A 23,750-nucleotide genomic window follows, 5' to 3' on the forward strand; every position below is an offset into this window, starting at 1 on the left:
TGAGGTGGTGTTATGGTACAGGAATTGTTGACGACATGAAGGCAGAGGTCAATGTACAAAGTGAGTTGGGCCCTGATAGTTTTGATAGTTTCCAACAATGTAATTTGCAACTTAACATTGCTGTAGGTCTGTGATGGAGACTAGAAATATAAAATTGTCAGCAAGCTGAAGATACAGTGGGAAGCAAGTGTTCTGTTTTTGAAACTATTTCTTTGAATCCTCAAAATTCTTTGAGTTTAGAACTTGACATTGAATTTGGACTAGGCATCAGCTGCATTAAACAGAAGCCTTATTCAGACACCCTTACCTTAAAAGTACCCTTCAGATAAAGCAGTCAGGTGAAACATATTATTTTGCAAACAATTATTGGATAAACATCAAAGCTAGTGAAATCTTAGGTTGATCTAAAAAATCCTTTTTTGTGATACTTGCTTGTGAATCGTTAGCCCTAGGAACCTTAGTTCCCACTTGCCATTGGCCAAAGATAGACTTTAAACTCCGCAAATCATGACAATGAAACCCATACCTAAGATTAAAAGAAAGTGCCCTAGGTAAAAGTAAGTGATGCTCCAATTTTGGGGCGATCCTAATGTTTATAGTGTGTGTGTGTGAATAGTTGTTTATCAATTTGCAGCATGAACAACTTCATTTTCCTCCTGTTTTTAAACAGATCTTCAGCAATCATCCAACTGGAACCAATACTTAAGGTCTGCATCATTCCCATCATGCATCCTACATGGGTCTGCTTGGAGGGCACTACTTAGTTACTGGATTACAAATTAACTTTTTTCTGTTAAACTGTGACAACATTTGGTTGATTTTATATTCATAGAAATGTGCTCTTTTAAAAATAACGCCTGCTTCAGGATATGCTGTTGAGTATACCCCTTGCAGATTATGCTTTCCAAAGGACTGTGTCTTTAGTCAGGATGATTGAGGCACTTCTACAATGTATGTGTTAGTTCTACAAAAATTTCTATATCTCAGCTAAGATAACCCTTGGCTAGCTTCCTAGCATTTCTTGACATAATCATATGGAAATAAAGACATAGCCAAAAATATGAAATAACTAAGACAAAAGTCTCACAGAATAGAAGGCTTTATACACAGTGTACGATATCTGCTTTATAACATATCCGTTGGTTTCTATCATATTCATAAAGTATATGTACATGTATGGGTGCTAGAGTGCAGACTTGTGCCAGCAAAGTTTCGATTTTGAAAAAAAATATAGATGGGGAGGTCTCTAGATTTTAACTCTCCCTGAATCAGAACATCCCTGTCCATCATTTGCCATGGTAAATTGCATTAGGCTTATGCTCAAGATGGGAGCAGACTGAATCAATTTTGTCTAGTTTACCAAAATCTAAAAACAAACCTCTACAAACTTGAAGGTGACATTTACACATTAGCAAGTATAAAACTGTGCTGTCATTAAAACCTGATGAACATGGTAATCTTTATTTGTACATGAAAAATTGGAGTTGGATATTCGAAATACTCAAGAGTATCAAATGCACTTTTTCTCTACTATGGCCAAAGTTCAAGTGGAGAGTGAACATTTGTAAATTTGTAATAGTAATAATCAAGGCACAACTAAGTGATTTTTCATTCAAGCTTGAAGAAGGCTGTGGCATTTGTTACCAAATTTCATTATCATCTTGGAACACAGCTAAACCTTTCAATATCCCAAAGGTCGCTCAACTTGCAGTCTGCATATGTGAATAGTACCCTAGATGCTGGGAATACGATGAACGCTTCTGTGGGCTTTTTATCACTGTACTGTGGTCACCTGACTCCTCTCCCAGAATGTCCTGCTCTTCAGCTCTTCTCTTTGCACCACCATCCTCTGTTCTCTTGTTGCCGTGATAGTAGGCCTCTGCACCGTATGCCAACGGGTAGGACACGTAGCCATTGGTAGGATGGCCGAGTCTTGAGTCCGTGCCGGCGTACTGATAGCCAGATTGATTGTACTCCATGCCACGTCGGGAGAGGTTCATGGCGGACCCGTACACAGCTGTTTCTGAGCAGCTGTACTGGTTTGGGAGGTCAGGGTTCGCGGTGTAGCTGGAGCTGGGAACATCTGGCCACCTGGACGTAGCTCCAAGGGAGGGAACACTGCTGGAACATGTTGTCTCATTATCGGATGGTCCCAATCTGCCATTGTGGTACTGTAGGGGTGTAGCAATGATGATCACACAGGTGAGCTTCAGCATTAAAGGTACTATAACTGCATATATTGCATACTAATGAATTCAAGTTGTTTGGTCTTGCATACATACGTTGTACACAATTAATTATCGTCATGTAACTAAAAGTAGTAGCGTTTCAATATTGAAAGGATAATCAAACCCAGTCATGTTTCTAAACTATTGGAATCTGTGATTGTACTGTAATCCTCAAATTTGCATGTAATTCCTATCTGTCGATATCCACTCCATAATGTTGAATGTTGTGGAACACACAGGAATTATCAATTTTCATACAAATGAGCAAAACATGTCTAATTTTTATCAACTAACTTAAAGGTTCTTTGGCCATTTTTAGACCCAAGATGAATATTTTGGTCTCCTGTGAAACGGCCCCCAGAATGATTCATTTGGGGATTTTGGCCATTTTAGACCAAAATGTGTATTCTGGAATGGGGTCAAATTGGGAAAACTGCCTTGGTTGGAATGTCAACTGCCAGAAAGAGTTCAGAAAATTATCTATTAATAGATTCTGTGTTTGACATGTTACACTAACTTACAAGTACAAAGTTATTAATATTAAGTGATAACAAAACCTCCTTCAATAAAGTAAGAAATGAAATAGGTGAGACTTAAGAACACACTTGTGGTGAAGATGGGTAGCCTCCGCTGAAGCGGAACGCTGAGTTCTGGACACCAGAGACGTGTTCATTGGATGCAGCAGAGTAGCCTGGTTGGCCAACAGCACCGAAACTGCTGTAATGGAATGTTGCTTGTGATGCTGCTGACCTAAGAATAGAATCAAAGGAAATTCTTTTTACACTTATATATAGCTACAGGTACATGTAGTATCCATGGAGATACTCCAGGACCTACTGTTATCAATAAGGAAATTCATTGTCCAATGGCATGGATTGGAATGGTGCGAAAAAAAGACTTATAATCATGAATTTCAAAAAAAATTTCACTTATTACATAGCTATATAACGTTCACTTGGTTAACATAAAATTGCCATTTTTCCCATAATGGTTGCTTGAAATCAATCTGGCAGAACAATAAACAATCCTTTTTTCTGTTATTCTGTCAGTATCATGTACATGTATTACCTTTGCACTAATGCTAATATATGTTAGATTTTCTCTCTAGTCGTGCTCACACCATAATATTTCAACTTGAAACTACCGTCCGCTGCATGCAGAATGACAATGAACATTATTCCGGGAGAGAAGATTCGTCATTAATATATGCCGCTAATTAGCTTTTATACAGCAGCTGTTGTGCCAATCTTGACTTGAAGAGAGTGCCAAGGTCATATAAATGTGACCAAAGAAAAATAAATACACGACAAAACGGTCGTACCACACACATCAGGCCTTCAGTAACAACCCGTTTGTTGAGTCGTTAGAACGTCACTCAAAGTAGACATCCACCGTCATGGCAAAGTGTACATTATTCATGGAAAGTTAGCTGGATGTCATAGCAAAGGTAATACTACTATGCCCATGTGTTCCTTGTTGTGTTAGGAGCAAACTTTGAGGAAAATATCGTCCTCAGTCCACTATCACACGCAACATTTAGACAAAAAAGTGTTCCTCACAAACCTTTGTCGTCTGCTTGACAACAGGATTCTGGGTAGTAATATGGCGGCGGGAAAATACACGTGCCGTAGGTTGTAGCAACAAAGAGGAGTTTTGATGATTCATCACACTTAGAATTCAGTTGCAGGTTAGCAAAAGAGATTGTAATAAGTTGTCTTGTAAATAATTGTGTTTAGCAGGAAGCGGATGTGACATTTGTCTTATAAACCAGCGAACAACCGTGTAGTGAGATTCTCCCTAGAAGCCCCTAGACTCTGTCAATAAGGGAGGGAGAGTTTTTGACGTCGCCAACTTCTAACACATGGATATCGAAGCTTTTCAGCCAGTGTTCTGAATACGTTAGTCTATCTGGTTTGCATTGCTGGCGTTATAACTGATTTTGCATCTAGACATATCCCTGAAATACACCGTTTCTAAAAATGGCGAATTTAAATACCCCGTCAATTTATGTTAACCAACGTTACATGTAGCGCATGACAAATTTATTGTTTCTGCTGATCTTTTTCTTCTTCTCTTCAAATTTGAGGCAAAAGAACTACTTTTATCAATTCATCACAGCTTCTTACAATGACTCCAAATAACCTATAACTTGATATCCAGGTGCCATATTTGTGGCATACACCGCTTTAAAATGATGTTTTTTTGGCAATTTTTAGATTTTGAGTTCCTGCATGTGCCCTGGTATCAAAACCATAGAATTTTTAAGGAAATTTCGCAATCCCCAAGGATCCCTTGGGTATATGCACAAAGAACTTTGATCTAGATATATACTACTGTATATATATAATAATTCAGATTGGAGTTTTTGGTTTGGCAATTTTATAAAGCCAAAAGCATGAAATGTGCTATGACAGTAACATCTACTAGGGAGTTGCAAGTCTGTACTGGCCAGTAGAGATTCCGGATCCGTTCATTTTTGCAAGAGGGCGGGATGGTGTGATGGGATACTTTTACAACTGTTACAATTCTACTCACAGTTCAATACACAAACATGTCTACTGCACATAATTGTTCCTTTCATTCTTTTGTCATATGCCATTGTTGGGAGAAATTGAAGTGTTTGTAAATGCAAAACGACAAAAAACACTTTGTAATGTGACAAAGTTCCATGCAGTGACTTCTGCCATGGAGAGTAGACAATAGAGGCGGCAGCATGGGGTCTGCACGGCTGGCTGGACACATGAGACAATCTTATAATTCATCCCGTGTTTACCATTATTATAGGACTTCAAAACACGTATTGTATAAAAATTATGTAATTAATTGAAAGTTAACAGATACAAATGTACAGATACCAAAATTAAATATGAAAGTTAACACAACAATGATGCAGAAACCAAACATGCAAACAAGGGCCTTATTGATTAGAATTAAAGTACCATGATAATTCCATAGTCTGTAGTAAATGAAGTTAAAGGTCAACATCACCATGAAGTCATGTGCATAAGGTCACAATATACTCTTCGTTATTCAATTTTTACCATTTTCTTTGTGTGCTTACCGAGAACAGACATCCTCTTGTCCTGGGTAGAGGGAGGCCATGGGGTTGGAATTGACCCCAGCTACCTGGACACTCCCTGCATTCATCCCAGCATGCCGCGTGTGCAGTGCAGAGTTGGCTGATACCATGCCAGTGGGAGAGTGGTAGGGACTGGTCCTCAGGGTGGAGTTATGACTCCCTGTACAGAGAGAGAAGTGATTGATGTTTCATTTTGTGCCTCCAAAAATAATTTCATCAGGTTGGTAGAACATATTGGAGATTCTTTTTACACAACCAGTAAATTGTATAACCGGTTAAGTAGCCACGTTTGGGATGGTGTCATCACCGCAAAAGCGCCACCTAACTTGGTTACTTATAGCGGTGAGAAGTAGTACTCCAGTCAAAAGCTCTGAGGAAGGTGTCTGAAAGATACTGAAATGTCAGCAGGTGAGATTTACTGGTTGTGTAAAAAGAATCTCCAATATCCTTCATTTATATATACTATTAATAGTACCGTTCATGGCTTCCAGCATGCCAAATCCACCAACCTTACTTGGTATGAAGTTTGTTCCATTTCACTGACACCAGTGCTTGTGCAGAAATGCTGCTGTGATGTTTTATTCAACTGGTTCAGTGTATCTAGAAAGCTTTGAGGGAGTGTGTGATGTGTCAATTAAATGTACATGTAATGCGTGTTATGTCCTCCAATCATGGGGCTGATTGGAGAATTGATCTTAAAGGTATGTACGCATGCTGACTGTGGTCTTATCTGTTTATTAGATCTAGATAGCTAATCATCTACAGGTATTGTGGATATACTTTCCATCACTGCATATGCATCAGTCTTCCGATTATTGAGCTGTAGCCAGAAAACAAGGCTTGAAAATAGCATCACTGATGATAAAGTCCCTTGGGGATTATGTTCTAAATGGAACATTAATCCGACACAATACAATAGTGAAGTTGTTAATCCTTACGTTTGCTCCATACAATTAAAGCTGTTTGTCAACCTTTCTTTCAACCAACAGCCAGTTACACCGAGGTAAAATAGAAACACCATTACAGTCAACACAATTGTCAACTGTCATGAACTAGTCATCAGCCATCGTCCGAAAAATGTTATGGCCGCTGCTCTCCCTCCCATGACATGCCCTACGTGATAAAAACATGACACAAATTTTCCTAACCTTGTCACTACAACATGTTCTCTTAAAGACCTACCATTGCACTTTTTATGTAGCCTACCTTACTGTATTTTAACCAATCAAAAGATTTTGCATATCAGCGCTAGGTGTATACTTACAGGGGACGATGAAGATTAGACATCCAGGTAATAAGATACGCCAAAAAGCAATTACTCAAACAACTGGATATGATTTTGGAAACGGTCAGACGTTTCAAGTAGCATCCACTACTTTTCGTCAGTGACTGTGAGCAAGATCAGTTGAACAGCAGGTTTATAACCACGAACTATGAATTGATATGCAAATAAGGAGAAGACAAATTTTTAGATAGTCCAATAGAAAGCAAATTAGACAATTCAAGACAAGGTTGAAGTAAAGGGGACAATAGCTCCTATTGTTTTAATATAGGAGCTAAAGCTGGTTTGCCCCCAAGGCTATGTCCCAAGTGCCAGACAGTTCCACCCTTAGCCCTCCTTTCCTGTTGAGGGTTGGATTGTATATCCTCTCATATATTGCCTCCCTTACTCCACGTTCGAACCAGCGGGGTTCGCGGTCAAGGATATCAGTGGATTCGAGATTGAACGAGTGCCCCTGGTTGTGTTTTAGGTGGTGGAAAATGGCCGAGGAGTAGCGGTTAGCGCAATGTTCTTTGTACCTTTCATTAGGTAACTGTCTGGCACTTGGGACATAGCCTTGGGGGCAAACCAGCTTTAGCTCCTATATTAAAACAATAGGAGCTATTGTCCCCTTTACTTCAACCTTGTCTTGAGTTGTCTAATTCGCTTTCTATTGGACTATCTAAAAATTTGTCTTCTCCTTATTTGCATATCAATTCATAGTTCGTGGTTATAAACCTGCTGTTCAACTGATCTTGCTCACAGTCACTGACGAAAAGTAGTGGATGCTACTTGAAACGTCTGACCGTTTCCAAAATCATATCCAGTTGTTTGAGTAATTGCTTTTTGGCGTACTTACAGGGGAGTACTGAAAAGTGTCGGATTATGGTTGCATCAGATTAAGGTTCAGTGCCGTTAGCTAAATTTGGGATATCTCACTCCCCATCTCTTCTGCATGGACTGATTCAAAATCACCCCATGAATTTACCTCTGACTTTGAAAAACTGACACCTGAAACAAATGAATCAGCCTAAATCTGTCCCAGCATGCAAAATTGATTATTCCAAAGGAAACCACCATTGCAAAGACTTCTGAAAATATACCACTCATCCCACCATATGACAGCTACATGAAATTGTGCAAAATACTTTAATACCATGGTGCAGAGTGCCTCTCAATCACACATGACTGTTTAATAAGCAGATCTTAAGTTGAAGTAGGTTAGCTCTTCACACAAGCAATAAGCTAGTTGGGCAACCTTGGCTGTCTCATGTATGTAATGTTTCAGCCATACAATAAACGAAACGAAACTGCAGTAATTAAACCCCATAGATTTTCTTTGGTTTGGAAAACAGTAACCAAAACAATTCTTGAAAAATCATTTCCAAAGATTTGTATGCTGCTTCAGACATGCTGCACATCGGTCCCATCAATTGTGAGCCCTGGGAGGTCTGAGAATAATTGACCAATGAAAATACATTTAATATATAAGGCTTAGCACAAAATTTACAATGATTTAACAACACTCATTATACCTACTAGTAATTAATATAGTTACATGACTTGTGCCAGTCAATGACCAGGCACCAAGAAAGCAAGACAAACTTTGTCTCAAGATGTAAGAGAACATGCCTGCCACAAGCTGAGTGCAATAGAGCATGATCTTACAACAGGCCCCATTGTCCTCTTTAAATATCATTGAGAAGTCCTGAAGACATAACCAAGATGTTGCTCACAAGCCTCAAGATGTTGATCCCAGTCTAAGAAGAATGCAACAGAGCGAAGGACAAGACAACACAGTCATAGAAGAAGAAGAAGTAAATCGGAACTCTCAGGAGTCTACTATATGTATACATGTAAGTCAAGTACTAGTATCATCCAGGTCTTGAAGGAGCAGTATGGCCACTCTGAGGACTCAAACTATATTCAGTATAAAACACATTTTCAACCAAGTAATACTACAGTAACTGCAAACAACAGACTGAGTACGGCTCCAGCATTCTTACTGAAGGGTAAACCATTTCACTTTGTAATGCTACATATGTGGCCTTGAATTAGGCCATCCCATGCATTGTGTCCAAATTACATTGTGTAAGTTGGACGTACGGGAAAGGAGGCATTTGCAGTGTTTTAAGTTCTGAGAGATTTTGACCTCTTGCAGCACCTTGGCTGGTCAATTATTGCCCTTGGTGGGATAGGCTTCTTCTTTATGGGAGCCTTATCACATGCAGAGTGTCGCAAAAGTACGGGGGTCACGGGTTCCTTAGTAATCACTCGGTGTCCAGCACCGAAGGTGCCTTCATCGCTAGACGTCCAGTGATGAAGTTTTGTCATCTGTGGCCTTCCAGTAATGAGGCGATTTCGTTACTGGAAATCCCCGAATTATCACTGGAAACCGAGAGATGAGAGTACCTGTGGGGATGGAAAACCAGTGACGACAAATGTTCCGCAGTCAGTGAGTGTGGCAAACCTGAGCTGGTGACGATAGATTCCGCACCGTAATTGTAAACTCATCTGACAAATTGATAATTAAAAAAATGTATAAGGTTCTTCGGCTGAAAATCCCCATTTGGAGCTCGCCGACAAGTTGGCCGAGCTAAATTGTTGATTTGTGACATTGACTCAAAATGCACACAAAATATTGTCTTACAGTTAGCACTGGAACATTCCAGTGATAATAGGACGTGATCACTGGAAGGCCACTAACAAAATCATGTTCACTCGGCTTCCAGCACTAAAGAGTCACTCATCACTGGTAAATCTAGCGCGGAACCCGTGACCGCGGGACTTTCGTTACTGGTTATCCAGTGACGAGTGACCTCCGTACTAGGTAACCAGTGATGAATGACCTTTGAACCAGCCTACTTGTCTGGCACCCGATTGACAAGCGGAGATCATCACTAGAAACGGAGTGATGAGCAGAGTTCATTTCTGGAAGCCGAGCACCGAAGCAAGATTCAGTGCTGGAATTCCAGCACAGAGGGGGCTTCATTACTGGTCCAGGAATAAAGCCGTTTGTTACTTGATTTCTAGTGATGAATTTTCTTTGGTGCTGGACGTCCAGTGACGATGTTATATTGTGCACGCATTCATCACTCGGCGCCCAGTGAGGAACCCGTGACCCGGGTACCTTTGCCAGAGTGTCCTATTGGGGAACTGACAACAGAGCTTATTTACCCACGTGTACAGACTCATGCACCAATCAAACACATCATCTGCACGTGATACTGGATCTGACCCATGGAAAATATTGACCTTGGAATTACACTGTTAGATGATTGAATACTAGGGAAATATTAGAGATAAGTTGATTTCTACTGTTGGGCTGTGTCCTCTCATCTCTCTGCATCTTCTTTCATCTAAGTTATTAAAGCATTAACGTTGGGTAACATAAATTCGGGATTTTTCCGATAACGGTTGACTGAAATCAATCTAGCAGAACAATAAACCATCCTTTTTTTATATTATTCTGTCAGTATCATGTACTATCTTTGCACTAATCATATATATGGTAGATTTTGTCTCTAGTTGTGCTGACACCATAATATTTCAACTTGAAACTACCGTCCGCCGGAACATTAATTCGGGATAGAAGATTCGTCTTGAATATCTTGCCGCTAATTACATTTTATACAGCAGCTATTCGTTCCATCCTTGGCTTGAAGAGAGTGCTATGGATATAGACGTGTCCAAGTAAAAAAAATACACGAAAAAACGGCCGTACCGCACACATCAGGCCTACGGGAACAACCCGTGTGTTGAGTCGGTAGCTATAGAACGTCAAAGTCGACATCCACCGTCATGGCAACGTGTACATTATTCATGGAAAGTTAGCCGGATGCCGTAGCATTGATAATACTACTGTGTCCATGTATTCCTTGTTGTGTTAGGAGCAAACTTTGAGGAAAATATCGTCCTCAGTCCACAATCACACGCAACATTTAGACAAAAAAGTGTTCCTCACAAACCTTTGTCGTCTGCTTGACAACAGGATTCTGGGTAATGATATGGCGGCGGGAAAATACACGTGCCGTAGGTTGTAGCAACAAAGAGGCGTTTTGATGATTGATCACACTTGAGCCCAATTGCAGGTCAGCAATTTTAAGAAAATAAGTTGTCTTGTAAATGATTGTGTTTAGCAGGAAGCGGATGTGACATTTGTCTTATAAACCAGCCGACAACGATGCAGTGTGATTCTCCCACGAAGCCCTCAGACTGTTCCAATAAGGGACGGAGAGTGTTTGTCCTCGTCTCCTTCTAATGCATGCTTATCGAAGCTTTTCAGACAGTGTTCTGAATACGTTAGTCTGTCAAGTTTGCATTTCTAGCGGTATTACTGATGTTGCATCTAGCACATATCCCTAAATACCCCGTTTTCGAAAAATCCCGAATTTAAGTACCCCACGAATTTATGTTACCCAACGTTATAAGTTCTATATTTGATTTTGAAAAAGGCCAAGGTCATATAAGCAGCTGCATCATTTTCTTGTTCAACAATTAGAACCATCATTTCCTTATCCCCTCACCAGAGGTGAACTGGAGGTAGGGGAGGCAAGTTTCTATTGACGTGTGCATGACTGAACTTTCATTTTCTATATAAATGTAGAACATAGGAGTCACCAGTTTGCTGGACCTGTATAACGTCCAAGAACCGAGTCCCAAATTACTGAAAGCCCCAAGCTCGAGTCCAAAACAAACTGAACAAAGTACAAATCAATATATAACGGAAGTCGCCCAAACATGTGACGTTTTTTTAGCGCTCGAACTCACGGCGCTCAATTTCTGGTTGCCAGAGAATGGTCATGTTTTACTGAATGAATTTTGAACACATTCATCTAAAGACCATACTTGGACAAGAAATGTATTCATACTGTTCATGGGCCCTTCACTCTCCGGGTTAGAAGCGGCAAACGCTGTGAGACGTTTTCACGAATGTATCTTCTGATTAAGTGCTACGCCAGATAGTGTGCCTAACTTATTACGCTTTGGTAATTTTGCTCTCTTCGGAAGTTGGTGATGAAGTTTGGGAAATGTAAATAAGGATTGAAGTCTGCTATATTCTAGCTTTCTTTTGACCGGAAAATTTTGACTCTGTGCACTTCTCACGTCATGTGAGAAGGGCTATATCCAGCGCATCCCAGCTCATGTTTTCACGGGAAATAGGCCACCTCGCACTGTGCGCGCGGCCCGACGTACGTCTGGCATGCGACCCGACTTACAAAATCATTACGAAAAAACCACATCGCTTACATCAACAATACTCCGTCTACTTATTGGGAAATATCTTCGCCATCTCTGCATTCAGTTTCCTTTTCATAGACCGTACCAATCACATGTTAGAGCGTTACAAAGCTGTGCGTTGAATTGCCGTCCGCCACCATCGCGGCCCCAAAAAATGGCGGGAAAACAACGTGGCCAGACGGCGGCAATGTTTACGTTGTTTTCTTTGGTCGGTTTTCTTCTCAACAAACACTTAAAGACCAAATTTTTTTGTGTTTTATGAAGATATCTTTTTTATGTGTATGATAGTTGTGTATCTGCTTGGCACAGGTCGTATATTTAGGTGCCGGGCCGTCTAGCTACGCAGTGACCCTCTACTCAGCGTTGCCATCATTATTGTCAAAATACTATTCTCGACAAAACAAGAAATAAATATGTACAGATATGTTTTGAATGCAATAACAATTATATGCATGAACTTGGTTTATTTACCTTCCTTATGAGCATAGTCAGTGGACACAAACACGGCGTACTTATGCATAAAAAGATCACTAAAAAATCCGTCACGTATTAGGGCGCGTCATGAGTTAGGGCAGTTCCCGTTATATAGTTTCTAGTTAGACATTTGATAGGTAAATCTAGCCAAGAAAGGTTAAATAAAGTAACGATGACCCTGATTGCCTGAATTAAACTAGATGAGTTTAAATTCATATTCGACTCTCTTCTGTAACTGTTCGATCAAGTTCATTCAAATATCAATATTGGTTTGTCTTGAAAGTCTTCTCACCAATAAACATAATAGTAACTGTTGTGCGTGTCAATCTTAATTCTCTAGGCTTGATATTGATTTGATACAAACATGTCAACTAGACATGATCAGGTTCAGGTTCAAGTCCGGACCTGAACCTGAACCTAAACATAAACCTGAAGCCGAACCGGTATCCACCCCTATAGTAGTGCGCGTTATGAATTTTGGTGAATCAGGGAAAAGGTGCAAAAAAGGCAACAGATTGAAGGCAAAATTAAATGAGACAGTAAGGTACAGTGATTGCGTGATATGAGCCAAGGTGCTGAAATAATATGGAAGTCCAGCAGAATATGCCAACAAGTTACCCTCATAGTTAGTATTGGCCCAAAGTGGTTGCCATGGTTGGTATCCGTAATGCCATTGTGAGTAATATGGCCACATGTTGTTGGTACTGGATACTGGATACTTTACTACCTCCATATCTTTGGTATTGTTGCAGTAGGGGCCATAACCTCCTGGATAATGTGGAAAACAGAACAGGGTGAAATACAGAATATATTACTTCTTTTTTTGCATTATTATGCAACTGCTAAAAAACTCACAGTTAGATATAGAATTTAGAAAATGTCCCCAAAATTGGTTGAGGAAATAAAATTTCCCACTTTGCAACCATCATATTAAGTATTGTTCGTTTGTAGAAAATATATATAACCCTTCTAATGTTATTGAACATCAAAATTACAAATCATTATAAGTTTTCCAGTTCTTAATTCCTGCTGCCGGTTAATTTCCACTCATGATGTCATAGTGAACACGGCAGTCAGTTCGGAACTGAAAATCAATTTAAGATGATTATGCACTGTGAAACAAAGAAGCAAGTAGAAAAGTCTCCCGGCCCCCGGGAATCGAACCCGTGCCGAAACTGGGCAGCCAGATCAAAGGCATGCATGCATTGACCACTAGGCTAAAAGGTCTAGACCAGTTATTAGACTGGTCAGTTGGAAGTGCTTGAACCCCACTGTTACAACTCACTGACTCACTTTGCTTATCAAAAGCCTTTTTCGAGTCGTGGCGGAATCAGAAAATGTTGTATTTTGGTGTCATAAGCACTTTAAAGTGTTTATGAAACCATACAGATTCTTATTATCTTTCACAAAGACAGGTAACGTTATCATTCAGCATAAACATTAATTTTATGGGTTTGCAGAAAAACTAGGCTGTCTACCTGGCCTGTCTAGCCTGGGCTGTCTACCCTTTTTGGGCCCCAAGGGCATGCATGGGGTTTGGCCTGTATTAGAATTTTCTTGAGAAAAAACTGGGTCAATGCAATTCCAGATGTGGGTGATGGATGGATTACAACTAGTGTTCGGGGTGGGGGTGCAGCTGTAAGCAATTCCACCAAGACTGGAAAAAACAACTAACTTGAAAGTATATGATATCAGTCGACAGGATGTTCCCTGATGGTTCTGAAAGCTAGTCATAAAGATTCTTAACTTTTTATCAAGTTAGGTCAGGTAAACAGTGCTGTCCAATATTGATATGTTTATCTACAGACAACAATACAAAAGGACAACCCATCATTTCATTTCTATAACATCTAGATTGTCTCTAGTACGTAATTGCAGCATTGATCAGAAGTGTTACTTTTAATTATTAGTATAAACTTGATGCAGTTATGACCCATTTCCAGATAAAGGACATTAAATGTTCTACAGTTATATAGACCATCATTAAGACATCTTAAATACATATTAAATGGAACAGCAACACACTGTTTAAGAAAAGAAGTTAACAATATTACGGATAACCGAAGATCTGAGGTCTTGGATGGGCCATGTACGCAGATACATCTAGCTGACATAATGACTGACTGTCCTAGTTTTCTAGGAGGAATGCCCCCAGTATGACCTGTATGACCCACTATTACATTTCCTTTGCACTCTCTGTGGACAGTTGCTGGCAGACTAACATATCCAAACATTCCTTTGGACTAAAAATTCCTGTGGACACATTCTTGAACAAAATCCTAGAATTCTTGCAGACTGCACACAATACACCATTAAAGCTTCCCCTGGGGTGTCATCAAAAAGTGTCATGCATAGTATTATTCACTTGCAAAACACTTCTCTGTACTGCAAGAGTCAAAATATGAAGCTTGAGAAATCGGCCCGTCGTAAAACCCGGTACTGCCGATTTGGTGTTAATTCTTCTTAGCGTGTGAAAGTAAGATTCTAAGAATGTAATGAAGTCCGCACGCTTCAAGTCGGTAAGCGCTGTTTATTCATGACCTCAAATCGCCCAGAATGTTTTCCACAGCGCTTATTATCAAAGTCTATGAAAGGAAAACATTGCCGGATTTAAACTAAACAGTTGAATCGGTTGACAAAGGGTTTGTTTTTCTGCCTTTTTCCTGATTGGGGTAGCTTTAATATTGCTATGTCTGTGAAAAGTAGTCTCTTGATCTCTTTCAGGGCAATCGAAAAAAACATAAACAAATATGCTACGCCTATAACGTTGGGTAACATAGATTCGGGATTTTTCCGATAATGGTTGACTGAAATCAATCTAGCAGAATCTAGCAGAACAATAAACTTTTTTTCTATTATTCTGTCAGTATCATGTACTATCTTTGCACTAATCATATATATGGTAGATTTTGTCTCTAGTGGTGCTGACACAATAATATTTCAACTTGAAACTACCGTCCGCCGCACGCACAATGACGGTGCTGTCGGACAGGGGGGCACAATAATTCGGGAGAGAAGATTCGTCTTGAATATCTTACCGCTAATTACATTTTATACAGCAGCTATTCGTTCCATCCTTGGCTTGAGGAGAGTGCTATGGATATAGACGTGTCCAAGTAAAAAAAATACACGAAAAAACAGCCGTACCGCACACATCAGGCCTCCGGGAACAACCCGTGTGTTGAGTCGGTAGAACGTTACTCAAAGTCGATCCCCACCGTCATGGAAATTTGCACATTATTCATCGGGGCGTTAGCTGGATGCCGTAGAAATGGTAATACTACTATGTCCATGTGTTTCTGCTTGTGCTAAGAGCAAACTTTGAGGAAAATATCGCCATCAGTCCACTATCACACACAACATTTGGACAAAAAAGTGTTCCTCGCAAACGTTTGTCGTCTGCCGAATAGCAGGATTCTGGGTAACGAATATGGTGGCGGGAAAATTCACCGTAGTGCCGTAGCCATTGGTTGTAGCAACAAAGAGGCGTTTTGATGATTAATCACACTTAGAGTCCAGTTGTAGGTTAGCAAAAGAGATTCTAATAAGTTGTATTGTAAATAATTGTGTTGAGCAGGAAGCGGATGTGACATTTGTCTTATAAACCAGCGAACAACTATGTGTAGAAGTATAATTCTCCCACGAAGCCCTCAGACTGTGACAATAAGGAACGGAGAGTTTTTGACGTAGCCAACTTCTAATGCATGCTTATCGAAGCTTTTCAGACAGTGTTCTGAATACGTTAGTCTGTCAAGTTTGCATTTCTAGCGGTATTGCTGATGTTGCATCTAGCACATATCCCTAAATACCCCGTTTTCGAAAAATCCCGAATTTAAGTACCCCGCGAATTTATGTTACCCAACGTTATAAGGCTATTGGCAGGATCATCCTGTTAGCAGAAGAAATATTTGCAATGCTGACAGGATCATCTTGTCAGCAGTAGAAAAAATTGCACTGCTGACAGGATCGTAAGCTACCCCAATCGGAAAAAGACAAAAAACGGACAAACCCTTTGTCAACTGTGTAAAAACCCGAAGGGGCGAGTACGCTGCTCCTGGGATTAGAACCCGGCCTATCCCGATCCGCACGGCTTGGGAAAACTGTTTACTTTAAATCCGGCAATGTTTTCCTTTCATAGACCTTGATAATAAGCGCTGTGGTGTTTTTTGGGCGATCAGAGGTCATGAATAAACAGCGCTTACCGATAAGCGTGTGGAGTTCTTAGAATCTTACTTTCGCACGCTAAAAAGAATTGATACAAAATCGGCAGTACCGGCTGTTACGACACCCCGACGGTGCATCTTGGGAAGTGTGAAATCAGCAAATAGAACTTTGCTGCTCGGGATGCAATAATATTTAAACACGAAAAAAAAAATCATGACATTTTAATCAGGTTATCAGTGCAATAAAGCTTTAACAAACTTTAAATCAAACTAAAGCAATAAATAATCTGAAATTCAAAATGTATTTTTGAAGGGTTAATATTCTTTATGGTATAATCTGAGGCAAAAAATAGCAGAATGTTTGTAGTACTGAAGGCATTTTGAAAGCTTGCAGTCAATGTGGGGAATTGGCTGGAACTAAATACTAATTAAAAGTTCCAAGTTCTGAGAACAGTATGAACTAGAAGTCTGTGTTACCTGTGGGGGACTGCAAAGGGGAGCCATCCATGTTGGGAGACGAGGGCTGTCTATCCAAGATGACAGACAGCTGGGGGTTCGTTTCCATGCCAACCATTGAGCTCTGGATATTGGGAAGGGCGGGATCATCCAAGTCCTTAGACGCTGTGGAGAGATGGTAGGAAAAGATGAGTATGTTTAGTGGTTACTGGTCTTTACTGATAGCAAAAATAATTAGATTTTGGGCCCCCTAGCAGCTTTCCTTGGTACCACATCAGAATTTCAGGTTTTTCTATCTCGAGTTCTGAAAAACCTATGGCTACAAGTAGGGGTAGCAGCACAGAATATTCATGCCTATGTCCGATTCCAGGTCCTGAGGATCAGTACCCAAACCTGGACCTGATACATTACAGTAACGTAGTATTTACAGTAGACTTCGGTATGCGCGGAGGTGTTCGAAATAGAACGGGGTTCTATATGTTCGATATGGTGTTCGACAGGATCGGTCTATTGTCACAGAGCATACCTGACTTTTTTTCTCCTTTCATGTCTTGAAGCAGCTGTGAGGAGTGTTCACCAGCTTGAAGACTTTCTACCAGGTACATCACATAGTCATCAAACATCAGGTGCAGCAGATGGAATGAGCCTGTAAGAGTTACACAAAACATCTTTTGGTTATTGGAGACAATTAACCAATGCAAGTATCTGGTTGGACAGTCATCAAACAACAATTGCTGCAATGTACATGTAGAAAAAGCCTGTACATTATAGACATTTCATTGGACATCAGCATTGAATTTAGAACTAGAGTTCAACAACCTCATACCTTTGCCAGCAACCAAAAAAATTAATCTTTAATGACTGATCACAATGAGTGTTTCTCATTGATTATGCAAATAATATCCTCATTTGCATAAATTGTATCAGCTGATCACCTTCTCCACACAAATAGCAGTTGTCCAAAGTAATATGACAGTAATTTATCATTTAGCATTTTCTCATCCATCATAGGAATGAGGTCTTCATTTGCATACTATTATTATTTAGTATTACATATTCAACAATGTTCACCTTCACATAACTCTCAAATGCCACAAGACGTATGAAATTGCCATGATCATTTCCCAGTTTGGAAATATAATTAGGAGTCTTAATCTAATTATGCAAATTAGGTCTTTATTTTCATCTATCAATATTCCTCAGTTACATAGTTTCTGCCACATGTTTGAATACAATGCAGATTATTTCATGTGCCTTGCATAAACAATAAGGTATACAACATAAAACCTTGGTAAGATCTTTTAAAACCCATTTCAATACATATTATCACATGGCCAGATGGCGTCGACCAATCAGAAGCCTCCATTGCCCACAATAAGTGGTCTGTTATCACGCCATAACACACCACTTATTGATGTCATGCCATAACAAAACCGTTGCATTTTGTAGATGGGGGTATCTTTTTGATGAATCTTTTACTTAACCTTGTTTAAACATCTTTATTGTCTTAAAATTCCCAAAAATGTACTTACAATACATAAAATTGTAGAGTTCATGAAAAAGGAAAAAAATTCAATTCAAGTAAAGTTCAAACGGAAGGACTAAAAACAATATTTTTCACAACCCCACCGTCAAAGTGGAACCGGCCCAGATCAGGCGACAGTTCGCAGAACGCGTTCGAACGTCCGCCATAAGAGTACCACAGTTTTTCGTCGAGGAACTGTCAGACGCCGACTTAGAGTCAGTGTTTGGGTCATGGGAAGTTGGGGAAGACGCCCAGGAACATGCTTCAGCAGTTGGGGGGCAAGGCAAAGCTTCGCTCACTCAGTGGTTTTATTTGGTGGTTATAGCACATGTCCAGGCGTTATGACACCATATACACCCCGGGGCGGGTCATTAACCCTTAAATGAAGCCCAATGGAGGTCATCATACTGCAGCCAACGCACAGCAGTTGACGGTAACAATATTCAGGCACAAATTGAAGCTGACCAAACAAACATTATAATCCATCTCATACAGTCTCAAAACTGACGTATTCCTCTATCAACCACCACAGTGACTGTGACACTTCAGGTCTTACCAAAGCTGGGTGAGCTGTGCAGTGTCATGTCACGGATGACTCTGGTTCCAAACCCAGACCACATCAGGAGGAACTGACGGGCTATTCGGCGAAGACTGCCAGGTTTGTGACTGCTCAGTTTCACTACGCATCTGTCCACCAGCTGATCCAGCCACTCTGTGTAAGCTTCAATGGGTGCCTGCTCTTCTAGCAAAGTCTCAAACTCCTTGTATACTGTGGGGACATGGCAGGAAGGATGGTCATATCAATCATTAAATGATAACTGCTGTGTGAATACATCCAAAGAACCTCCATACCAAATTTCAGGTTACACATGCAACAAGTAAATGCTATGGATGACATCCTCTGCAGACTCCAAATTTGATGCAACAGGGGGAAAAAAGGTTGTGTAAAAAAACAACATTTTCAAAATAGACATTGTAACGAGAATTGAAGCGACAAAACATGGCAGTCACAGCCAACAACAAGTCTTTTATTCTTGTATTCAAGAAGTGCACAAAGTGACACTCGTGTAGCAGACTAGACAACTACACTCAAGGCCACATGTGTTACTTTTCAAGTGTAACAACTACCGAACTAGTTTCACTTCAATCTTTAACTCCTGGCTACCTCACTAGTGCCACTCCAAAACAAATACAAACAAGGCTATCCCACGACATAATATTCAATGTAAATGCCTTTACATGTAAGTTTGGGGGAACTTAATTTTGCGGTAGAGAAAAAAAGGAGTGTTCACTGTGGTTTTAAGTTCGTGGTGGAAACAACAGTAGCGCTACAGTAACAAAATGGAAACACAAACGGCTTTACCAACACACCTCAACCAATCGATCGCTTTGAAACTCAGATTCGAATCAGCCATAACCCGACAAATTGCTTCCTAGTTTGCTTTAGTCACTATTTCTGGCAAAACAAACTCGCCAGTGAGATGCTGGAAGGTGTCAGCTTTTAAAAGATGTTTTCAGATTGACAATTTTGGCCCTTCCGAGGTGATAGAAAGTGACCGCGATTTAATATTTAAAGAAAAGTAGTAGAACCTATTTTTTTTAAACGCCGGTTGCTTTCTATCACTTCCAAAGTGCCAAAATTGTCAGTCTGAAAACACCTTAGCTTCCAGCATCTCACTGGTGAGTTTGTTTTGCCAGATTTAGTCACTAAAGGAAACTAGGAAGCAATTTGTTGGGTCATGGCTGATTCGAATCTGAGTTTCAAAGCGATCGATTGGTCAAGGTGTGTTGGTAAAGATTAAGTCATTAAGGCAACTTAGAAAGCGTATGTCGGATCCTACAATGACATGTTGTCTACAAGATCCAACAATGACAGGTTGACAACAGTTTCTGGCGAACAGTAAAGACTTTTGAATTCCTCGTCACAGTGCAGCCAGAGGCAATTTGCCAAACCCTGCGGGAGTCCCAATCACAGCGGAGGAGGAGGCGGGGGTGATCCTCCCGGGGGATCTTTTCTGACCTAGCGTGGAATCTTGGACTTGTTACTACTGCGCGTGTGAGTAGCATTCCAGAATTACCAACCTGGCATACCGGGATACACTGATTTTTTTTTTAACTAGTAAATAGTATCTACATTAATATGTCCTGAAGCGTCGCAAAAATGTACGATGATGGGGGGGAGGTATTAGAATACTGTTGTTCATATAAGCACAGCATAACTTAACATCCACACCATCTTGCTGATGGGGCAGAGTACCAAACAGAGAACATCTCTTACATTTTTGGATGAGTGTAAATTCCTGCTCACGCCCATTCTCCATGGTATAAAGTGTCTGCTTCACAATACTGATGATATCAATGGCTCGCCAATCTTCCAGCATCTGTGATGTGATGTCACTGCTATGGATAACTGTTCGAGAGGCCTGTTGGGAAACATCATTGATAGTCGTCATGATCATTCTTAAATTAATAAATGGAATCTTCTTTCGTAGGAACTATTAATAGTGGAATGCAATAACTCAATAATTCAACAATAAGGTGAGAATTAGATGTACCATAAGTACTTAAAGGGAGAGACAAGACCAGAGGAGAGTGTTATTTTCTAACAGACTTCCATGGGTGTGATCAACTTGAAGTCAACTCAGTTGCTCATAAAAATGGAACAACAAATTGAGATACTTCAGTCTCAAGAAGAGATGATCCTTTACATGTGCGCCAAATTTCAACTCATTTCATACAGAAATGAACCTACCATCATGATACAAAAGGGGTTTCTTTTTGACCCCCCTCATAGTATAGTGTTTGCTGGTTCAGTAATTCAGCTTGGTCGGTAATTATTGAACCATCAGCCATCCTAAAACTAGAGATTACATTGCGCACTGCGCATGCCTTCTCCAACCTGAGGAAATAGGCAGTGTTTTTCTCCCCTTGCTCAATCCAGGTAATTTTAGAGCGAATTTGGGCTTCATGTGCCTTATGGAGTGCTAAGAATAAAAAAGTGTCCAAGCAACAACAACAAAAAAAAACCTCGGCCAGACCACATGCCTCAGCCCTTCATTAACAACCCATTTGTTGAGTCAGTAGAACGTCATTATCGTCATGGCAACTTGTGCATTATTCATTGGGACGTTAATGGCATGCAGTAGCTAATTGCAAAATTATACTAATATGTCCAATGCCGATGTGTTGACCTGGTTATGTTTGGAGCAAACTTTGAGGAAGATATGGCCTTCAGTCCATTATCACACAAAGAATTATGACAAATAACGCTAAAAATTTGTTCTCATTTCAATGTACAAATTGCTGTGGCCAGCCTTTATAATTTGATATGAGCCAAATTACGGGCACCGTCGATGCTTTCTTCATTTTCCCACAACACGTTCCACATGTCAGGAACGTTTTACTTCAAACGGTAACGGAATTTGGCGACAGGCATTATAAGCCACCTTGCACAGCGTACAAGAACAGTGACATGAGTGATCTGACTTGATTTGTCGGAGGGCCTCGGTAGCTGGATTCATCAGTTAACCTGTCATTCTCTGAATTTAATTGTTACGTTCTCGGCTGCTTTTTAAATTTCGCATGTCGCCACAGTGAGGCCACACCTCACACTAGAATCAGTACATCCCTCTTCCTTCCCAGTTCTTTAAAGTGCAGTACTTGAATTTCTTGGCTGGGGTGACTGTAGCGCTCCTGCTACCTATGCTCTTAACTGTTTGACTGTTAGAGGTGGGCAAGATTTCCACAATGGCAGTCTAATGTGTTACTGTGTACTCTCGTTCCCTGGTTCTTGTCATGTACTGTTGCAAAACAAAATCTAATAGTATGTAATAAACTAAGTGACATATACTTTACATTTGCGAATGATTGTCTCAGTATTGGGACTGCATTGTTAGCAGTGACACCTAGCTGTAGTGCAAAGTAAAACAGTTAACCAGTCTGAATTGAAAAGATGACAGATGGTCATCAAAATGTCAGCTGTTGGAAAATATGATAATATTGTGATAATCATTATTGTAAACTTTGTTCAGTCATTGAACCAATCTGATGAAATTATTCACGGCTCATACAGGTCCATCCACAGCTTCTCAAGCTATGCTGACAACAAACAAACCCACACACAGACACACATAACCTACCTGACAGACACACACAGACACACATAACCTACCTGACAGACACACACAGACACACATAACCTACCTGACAGAGATGATTCAGAGATGTTTGTCTCCTCAGCATTTGAGAGAATCTTCTGGCAACTGCAACAAACAATACAAAGTTATTTTAGTTTGATATCAACAAGTTCTTCTTAACTCTAAATTGGTAAACTGAATCAAGCTTGGCTGGAGATGACCTTACAGCAGTAATAAAGAATAGAATAAACTTTGCTAATGCAACCCATTGTAGACACCCTAATCCCTCACTAAACATCAGCTCCTGACCCTTCAGCATTGCCTCGGTGCGAGGGCTCTAATTATATAATATACCAATCTCCCCGACCCAGGGTACATATATATAGGTGCAACTTCCCTACTCTGTAACCTGAAATGAGGGGATGGAGATTGGGAAGTCACTAAAGGTAGCATCTGACATTTTTGCTTTAAAACATGCCAAGGATGTATACTACATGTATTTGATATATCTATGGCTCAATCTATTTTTACTGGCTCACACTGAATGACTGACTGACTCACGGTCAAACTTCATTTGGCATAGACTGTCCGGTAGGTCCTCCAGTGCAACCCTCAGCCATTCATCCAGCTGCTTGGCAAACTTGCGTATCACCTGTGTCAAACTAGAAAACAACATCATGGCTTTAGAATATAGGCTTCATTACAACTATGCGTACCGGTACTCGTATTGCTGTGTATCTTTTGTGAGACAAACGATATGCAATATTTGTAGACATCTACACAAGAAATTGTGAAATATGAACTTCAAGGTTTTTACAGCAGTTACATGAGACCTGCCCTATGGATTTAAGTTAAATTTAGGTCACCTGAGATAGTTTTGCAGCAACCACTGAGCTGCTTGCTGTTTTTATTGGGACAGCCCCTCTTTTGCAACTCAAACAAATTGAAAGTCATCCAGGCAATGGTCACAGAGTAGGCCTGGTGGAATCCTAACATACATGTAACTATTACAGCATCTATTACTAAACTACAGCAAGTGTGTCTCATTCACTCACTCCGCCGAGCTCGCTTGGAATCCTCCCATGACCCTTTCCCATGCTACAAATTTCAGTCAATTTCCCATGCACGCAAGCAAGGTTCATATAAGTTATGATTATGAACTGAGAACTGCATAAATTCATTATCTG

At 40.2% G+C, this 23,750-nt stretch overlaps 1 protein-coding gene across 4 annotated transcripts in view; it reads right to left on the bottom strand.

The window, feature by feature from the left end:
- Positions 1-1,083: 1,083 nt before the first annotated feature.
- Positions 1,084-23,750, bottom strand: part of LOC136421362 (transcription factor RFX4-like) — a 68,178-nt gene continuing 45,511 nt past the window's right edge. For all 4 annotated transcript variants that reach the window (XM_066408605.1, XM_066408604.1, XM_066408606.1 and 1 more), the window contains 9 exons: positions 23,125-23,225; positions 22,631-22,689; positions 20,706-20,850; positions 18,984-19,196; positions 17,429-17,548; positions 16,924-17,067; positions 5,290-5,467; positions 2,834-2,978; positions 1,084-2,171 (listed from right to left, as the gene is read on the bottom strand). In XM_066408605.1, the coding sequence (XP_066264702.1) occupies positions 1,701-2,171; positions 2,834-2,978; positions 5,290-5,467; positions 16,924-17,067; positions 17,429-17,548; positions 18,984-19,196; positions 20,706-20,850; positions 22,631-22,689; positions 23,125-23,225 (1,576 nt within the window). In that variant the 3' untranslated portion in view covers positions 1,084-1,700. The remainder of the gene's footprint in view (positions 2,172-2,833; positions 2,979-5,289; positions 5,468-16,923; positions 17,068-17,428; positions 17,549-18,983; positions 19,197-20,705; positions 20,851-22,630; positions 22,690-23,124; positions 23,226-23,750) is intronic.

Source organism: Branchiostoma lanceolatum, chromosome 16 (genome assembly GCF_035083965.1).
Source record: "Branchiostoma lanceolatum isolate klBraLanc5 chromosome 16, klBraLanc5.hap2, whole genome shotgun sequence".
In the NCBI taxonomy this organism is placed as follows: Eukaryota; Metazoa; Chordata; class Leptocardii; order Amphioxiformes; family Branchiostomatidae; genus Branchiostoma; species Branchiostoma lanceolatum.